Raw genomic sequence first — 7,763 nt, 5'->3', positions numbered from 1 at the left:
ATAAAAATACAAAGCTATTCCTATTATACATTTGTAAAATGGAAAAACTAATAAAAATAAAAATAAAAGTGATACGAGATCATATTAAATTACAACCGAATCAATATTCCCTTTCGGTACGGGTAATATCGAATAAAACTAAGGCCATGCTAAGATAAAATTACATAATTCAAAATTATATAAATAAAAGACATTCAACAATTGAAATATGCAGCATTATAATATGTACCTATCATGCCAAATGATGTGCCAAATCGCCCTATTTAATTTATGTCGTATATATAACTCCGTTTTATGGAAATGCGTGATAATAACCTATTATAATCACTAATTAACACTTAAATCACATTTAAGCTCAAGTTAATTATCCTAACACTTTTTAGGACTCAACAATTAGTCATCACATAGTTTTTGATAATAATTCAACTTGATTTAATTTTATGCTCATTTTTGACCTTAAAATAATAAAATTTATGAAATAAATCCAAATTAAATTATAAAAATTTCAAAATTTGAATTTTAAAATTTTGAACATTCTGGAATAATTCCATGACACTCATAATGTCAAAAATCATGGTTAAAATTTTTGAATTAATTTTGAGAAAATATAGTTGCAATTTATCGGTTTTATCTCATAAAACATCAAAAGTATCCAAAAATTATTCCCATTAATTTTACAACTTTATATTTGATATGTGGGATATTTATGCAACCTAAAATAATTTTTCATGCCATGCAAATCGTTTTAGCTATTTATGCTAAAATAGTCACTATTTATGCCATTTTTACTCTAAAAATGCATAAATCATGCTAAATGAGATAATTTAATCTCGAAATTTACATAAACTCTGTAAATTATGCATGTGACAACATATTAAAACATCATGGCCTAATTCGAAATTTAACTATTTTTTAACCATTTAACCTCTTTTAATCCAATTTTATTTCATAAAAATCATAAATCATGCAATATTAATCCAATTAATACGAGATTTTACACACAACTTGTAAAATATGTATGTGAGGTCATATAAAATTTTCAAGGTCAGAAACTTAGTTTAACTATTTTTAGCATTTTGATTCCCATTTTAGTCATAAAAATGACCAAAAATCCTTAAAATGAGCAATAAATTTCCATAAATCATAAAAATGACCTAAAAACATTTTAGTACCAGAATATATAACATGCATGGTGATTTTGTGGCTTATACTTATAAATCACAAATTTTTAGTTTTTTATGTTAACCTTTTAAATCGAAAAAACAATAACCGATTATGCATGCAACATCCTTATGCTCTGATACAACTTGTTAGGTTCATATACCTCTTATTAGACTCGTCTTATAGTGATCTAATTAAATCATTAATTACTTGTTCTTTAGATCTAGTGCATGCATAACAAAATAATAGAATTATAAGAAAACAATGTCCCTTACATTTTTAGTTTCGGTTTTGTGGGCACAAGTACGGTCTCCTACCTTCACTTGTTCTTGAGCTATGATGAGTAATAGGATGATCCTCCAAAGACTTCAAGTATAGAAGTCACTCCTCTTGATTGCACCCAAGATTATCCCTATCTTTACTAAATAATATTTGCTAGATATTAGTTTAGTAGTTTACCTTAAAATTGATTACTAATACTCATATATTACACTAATAATATTAGTAATGTGATTGAACAAATTTAATCATCATTTCTCTAGTTTTAGAGAAAGATGAACAAGAAAATGTGAGAGAGAGAAAAAGGTTTTTCATGTGGAATAATGAATGAATGATAAGAGACAAAAATGAGAAAAATTCTCATCACTAAAAGGAGGGGTTGCCGTGAAAGTGGAAGGCTCTCTTCCAAAATATGGCATCTCCTTTTCCTTTTACACTTCTCAATATGGTAGGCTTGTAAGGCTATGTAGTGTAGGTGCAATTATTTAAATTTTATCACATAAAATAATATAACCACAACCCACTAATACTACTTCCATTTCGGTCCACTTCATAAAATGGACTACCATTTTATTTTGTCAATTTGTCATTTGTCACACAATATGTCACATGTAGTATGTTACATGTTATTAATTAATTTAATGCATATTTATCACATAAATATCATTTTCTAAATTAATTAAATTACATACAACAAATTGACTAGTGATACTTGATCACATAAATAAAATGGGTCTTATAATTATAATTCACAACATCTTGTAATTATAATTAACCATTCATTCTTATCTGTATTGTTTCTCAAACAATAAGCAATTTTAGTAATAAAGCATTTTTATTACTAAAATAAATCTTATTTAATCTCATTACAATAAGATATAAATATTCTCTCTCACAAATTGAATTGTTCAATTTTAAGGAATTGATCAACTTGTATCGTCATACAATTAATCAACTTTACAGATTACGGCATCATCCTTTAGGTGTGACCTTAAGGGATCAACTGACCACCACCGTCTCACGACAATAACGTCAAACTATAGCAAGCCAATCGTTACCGATTAATGTTGATTAGTTGACTATATAATGAATCATCCCTTACGTATTCTTTATATGAGATTTAATTATGATATTAAATCATGTGATCGCACTATTGTTGAGGACACATTTTCCAACACACTGTATGTTCCAAAGCCTGTCTCTCCAGCAGTCATACCCACTCTAGCAGTCCAGGTGCTTTCTCCAGAGCTTCAGACTCCGGTTGTTACCCCTGCTGTAGGTGGTGGTACCTCTGTTGCTGGGATGAAAGAAGTTGAGGGGGGCCCTTCATTCCCATGAAGGTTCATCAGCAAAATGTTAAAACATGATAATGGGGAACCTAGGGTGTTCACTCCTAGGGATTTAAGCTTTATGGATGCATTAACTCTGTCTATTCAGAAAGCAAGAACTGAGAGTAGAAAATTGTTAACTCCTGAAGGTCACACTGATCATGGGTAAGTTGGGATTTTGGAATGTGAGGGGTCTGAATAGCCAAATAAAAAAAAATGAAATAAGGTGGTTCTTACACCAGATTAAGATTGGGCTATTTGGATTATTAGAGACTAAAATAAAAGGTAGTAGTTGGATTAATGCAAAGAATAATATATGTGAGGGTTGGTCTATATGTACCAATAATAGTTTTCATAAAGGGGGAAGAGTTTGGTTGCTTTGGGATCCTCAAATTTTTCAGGTGGATATACTGAATATTACTGCTCAGTGTATTCATTCTAAAGTGTTTGATAAAGTTAGGAAAGTAGCCTTTTGGCAGACTATGATCTATGGGTTCAATAAGTTACAGGAAAGGGAACCTATGTGGTAATCTTTGAGAGATTACTCTAACCTGATTGATGGACCTAGGTTGGTTTGTGGAGACTTTAATAGCATTACTGAAACTAATGATAGAATTAGTGGAGCTGAGGTGTCTTGGGCTGAGTTGGCTCTTATGAGAAAAATGATTGATGAGTACCAGTTACAAGAAATGAAATGTTCAGGTTCTTATTATACCTGGAACAACAAGCATGAGGATATAACTAAGGTGTATAGTCGGATAGATAGGGTGTTGATAAATGAGCAGTGGTTTCAGTCCTTCCCTGAGGCTGTAGCTAATTTCCTCCCTGAAGGATTATATGACCATTGCCCTTGTCTTATTAACATTGTTGAGGAACTTGTAAAGAGGAAGAGTTTCATTAAATATTTTAACATGTGGGCATTATCTGATGATTTTGGTAATACTGTAAGTAACAGTTGGAATACGGAGGTCAGGGTACTCCTATGTATAGAGTTGTTGTGAAACTGAAGAAATTGAAATCTGAATTCAAAAAATTGAATAGAGGTCAATTCAGTGATATTGAAAATCTCACCCATGTCACTGAGTTAACTCTTCATCCTTTTCAACAACAGCTTTCTAAGGATCTTTTGAATGCTACAATTTGCAGAGCTGAGAAAGAATGTGCTTCTGACTTGAGTAAGTTGATCAAAGCCAGAAATAGTTATTTAGCTCAAAAAGCCAAAGAAGGATGGATCAAAGATGGGGATGAGAATACATCCTTCTTTCACTCTAGCATTAAGAAAAGGAGAATGATAAATAGGGTATATCAGGTTCATGATATGGAGGGTCAGCTTTGTTCTAAACCTGAGGATATACTGGCTGCTTTTGAGAGGTATTACAAAAGTCTTTTGGGTACTTCAAAGCCTGTTAAACCCATTTCTAAAAGATTTGTGTAGACAGGGAAGTTGTTGACTGATGCTCATAGAGAGATGTTACACAGACCTCTTTCTGATGAGGAAATTAAGAGTGCCATGTTTTCCATTCCTGGAGACAAGGCCCCTGGACCTGATGGGTTTAGCAGCCATATCTTCAAGGATTCATGGCATATTGTGGGGATGGATGTGTGTCATGCTATGAGGAATGCTTTTCAATCTGGGAAGGTTCTGAAAGAATTGAACACCACCATTCTCACGCTCATCCCAAAAACTGAGTTACCTGACAGTGTTTTACAATTCAGGCCCATTGCCTGTTGCAACACAGTGTATAAGTGTTTGACTAAGGTACTTTGCACAAGGATGAGTTCTATTTTGCCTGATATCATTAACCCTTCTCAGGGAGCTTTTGTTCGAAATAGAGATATAGTGGGCAATATTCGCATATGTCAAGATCTTATAAAGTTGTATAAGAGGAAAGTGTGTTCTCCTAGAGTTATGAAGAAGATAGATCTGCAGAAAGCCTATGACTCCATTGAGTGGAGCTTCCTACAGGAAATGTTAAGTGCACTCAATTTTCTTGCAAGTAGTATTGGTCTCATAATGCAGTGTGTGTCTCCTCCCACCTACTCCTTGGCTCTGAATGGAGATGTTTTTGGATTTTTCAAAGGCCAAAGAGGGTTAAGGTAGGGGGACCCTCTATCCCCTTTGCTTTTTACCATTTGTCTTGAGTATATTAGTAGGCTTTTGGGGGTCCTGGACAGGTGTCAGGGGTTTAAATATCACCCACTGTGAACTAAATTGAAGCTTACTCACTTATGCTTTGCTGACGACTTGCTTATGTTTAGCAGAGGTGACTTGCACTCTGTTAGGCTTTTGCTAAGGGCTTTTGAGACCTTCTCAATGTCCTCTGGTCTCAAAATGAATAATGGCAAATCAAATTTTTATAGCAATGGGGTGAGTGAGGCAATCATAAAAGGCATTGAGGAGGCTTCTGGAATGAGAAGAGGGGGGATTCCCTTCAGGTATCTTGGAGTCAAAATTGTTCCTAAAAGGCTGGGGATTCTTGACTGTCAATGTATGGTGGACATGGTTACTGAGAGGATTACTAGGCTAGGGGCTAAACAGCTCTCTTATGCTGGAAGACTCACTTTAATTAAATCAGTCTTGAGCACCCTCCATATGTATTGGGCAAGGATGTTTATTTTGCCAAAAGCAGTGATCTCTAAGATTGAAGCCATTTGTAGAGTTTTTTTTATGCCATGGCTAGAATTCTAATGAATCCTCTACCCTTGTCTCTTGGAAAACAATCTGGCAACCCAAGAGAAAAGGTGGTTTGGGGTTGAAGAATCTGCATCTTTGGAATATAGCTCTACGGGTAAGTATGTTTGGTGGGTTGAGTTAAAAACTGATCATCTCTGGGTGAAGTGGGTGCATTCTGTTCATTTAAAGAATGTAACCTTGAGAGATTATGAACCTTCCATTAACACAAGTTGGGCTTGGAGACGAATTTGTGATGTGAAAAACCAACTGCATTCTTGGCTTTTTGATGCAAATTGGAGAGCAGAGCTGCCTGAGTATACTGTTAAATTGGGGTATAGTTGGCTGGTTGATGAAGGGTCTGATGTTGTTTGGTTCCGTTGGGTAAATAACAGGATTATGTTGCCTAAGCATAAGTTTTTCATTTGGTTGGTAGCTCAGAATCGTTTGCTTACACAGGATAGATTGATGAGAATGCATATTATACAGCATAACAGATGCTTCGTGTGTAAGGATGCTGAGGAGGAGCTCAATCACTTATTTCTCAGCTGCTCATTTAGTAGGCAATGTCTGAGGCTACTGGAAGATTGGCTTCAGATGTGCTTACCTATTCAAGAAGTAACTGCATGGTGGTTAACTGTTAGAGCTAGATCCCTTCTACTGAAACAGATTCTTGCTGCTGTACTTGCTCAGTTGATGTACTTGATATGGCATGCTAGAAATCATTGTAGAATGGAGTCTGTAATCCCTCTCTCCCTGTTCTTCTTATAAAATAGGTGAAGGAGAAAGTGCAAATGAAAATGAGAGGTAGTACTGTAACAGTGCGGTCTAGGTGTACTGAGGAGTGGTTAAGTAGAATTGGTCTAAGTTGTAATTAGCTAGAGATAGGAACTCTCTAGCTCACAAATTGTATGATGGGCTTTATTAATATATAACCTTACCTTTCCCAAAAAAAAGGTACACTGTAGTTTATAAGATATGAAGTAGTAATAGTGTATTGACTATTCATATATGTTAATCACATTTATCATTTGAGTTTCCTTAAACTCATCCATTACTTTGTTAAATCCAAATGGGTTGTTGTGACAAATTGAACCCCATTGAAGTGAATTGGATTGACATAGTATTTGCCCCTAGTTACTTAAAGGAGGTGACATCTCAAAGTAACTAGAGTGTGATGCGATTGATGGCAAGTTCAAGTGCCATAGAGTCATATGGGATGACTAGTCGATCACATAGACGGACTGTATGGGACACTCTGTCGGGCAGTGACCGCTTATAGAGTTCTGGTAATTCATAAAACCTGGTCATGGCAAGAGTTACTATTGTATTCTTATGAGTCAATTCTTTTGACTAGAAACTATTCGCCCAAGTTAGCACAAATTTCTGAATGGCTTTGATTTATACTCTATGACTGTCGTAACTGAAGTCAAATGAGTACATTTTGGGTCATGATGAACTATGGCTAAGCGAAGGGAATAGTGCAATAGGAATTGTCCACCCCTTGTCAGGGTTATTTGAAATCTCAAGGCCACTCGAGGAGAAGTAAACTGAAAATGTGTGGCTACGCTTAGAAGGTATCTACGGTAGATAATTCCGGTCAGATAGTTACTCTCCAGATCGAGGAAACCACACAAGATATGATCAAATGCAAGTACGAACTGCGAGACACCTTGCATTGAGTGGGAGATTGTAATAGGACAAGAGAATTGGTGACGCACACTTGTCTCAGACAAGTGGGAGATTGTTGTAGTATGTGTTCTCAACAATAGTGCGATCACATGTTTAAATCTCAAATTAAGAATACGTGAGGGATGATTCATTTATATAGTCAACTGATCAACATTAATCAGTAATGATTAGCTAACTAGAGTTTGACATTACTGTCGTTTGACGGTGGTGATCAGTTGATCCCTTAAGGTCACACCTATAGGACAATTCCCTTAATAGACAAATTGATTATATGACGATAAGTTAATCAATTCCTTAAAATTGAACAATTCATTTGTGAGAGAGAATATTTATATCTTATTGTAATTGGATTAAATAATATTTATTTTAGTAATTAAAATATTTTATTACTAAAATTGATTATTGTTTGTGAAACAATTGAGATAAGAATGAATGGTTAATTATAATTATAATATGTTGTGAATTATAATTATATGACCCATTTTATTTATGTGATGAAGAATCACTAGTCAATTTGTTGTATGTAAATTAATTAATTTATAAAATGATATTTATTTGATAAATATGCATTAAATTAATTAATAACGTCTAACATACTATATGTGACATATTATGTGACAAGTGAAAAATTG

At 34.2% G+C, this 7,763-nt stretch overlaps 1 protein-coding gene across 1 annotated transcript; it reads left to right on the top strand.

Annotated features, from left to right (window-relative positions):
* Nucleotides 1-2,793: 2,793 nt before the first annotated feature.
* LOC141619489 (uncharacterized) lies at nucleotides 2,794-6,210 on the top strand. The gene is made up of 6 exons (XM_074436506.1): nucleotides 2,794-2,933; nucleotides 3,337-3,646; nucleotides 3,724-4,139; nucleotides 4,233-4,865; nucleotides 5,031-5,204; nucleotides 5,550-6,210. The coding sequence occupies exons 1-6, from the start codon at nucleotides 2,794-2,796 to the stop codon at nucleotides 6,208-6,210; spliced, it is 2,334 nt and encodes a 777-aa protein (XP_074292607.1).
* Nucleotides 6,211-7,763: the final 1,553 nt, after the last annotated feature.

Source organism: Silene latifolia, chromosome X (genome assembly GCF_048544455.1).
Source record: "Silene latifolia isolate original U9 population chromosome X, ASM4854445v1, whole genome shotgun sequence".
Taxonomy (NCBI): Eukaryota; Viridiplantae; Streptophyta; class Magnoliopsida; order Caryophyllales; family Caryophyllaceae; genus Silene; species Silene latifolia.
The sequence above is the reverse complement of the archived record's forward strand: the minus strand, read 5'-3'. Positions and strand labels throughout refer to the sequence as shown.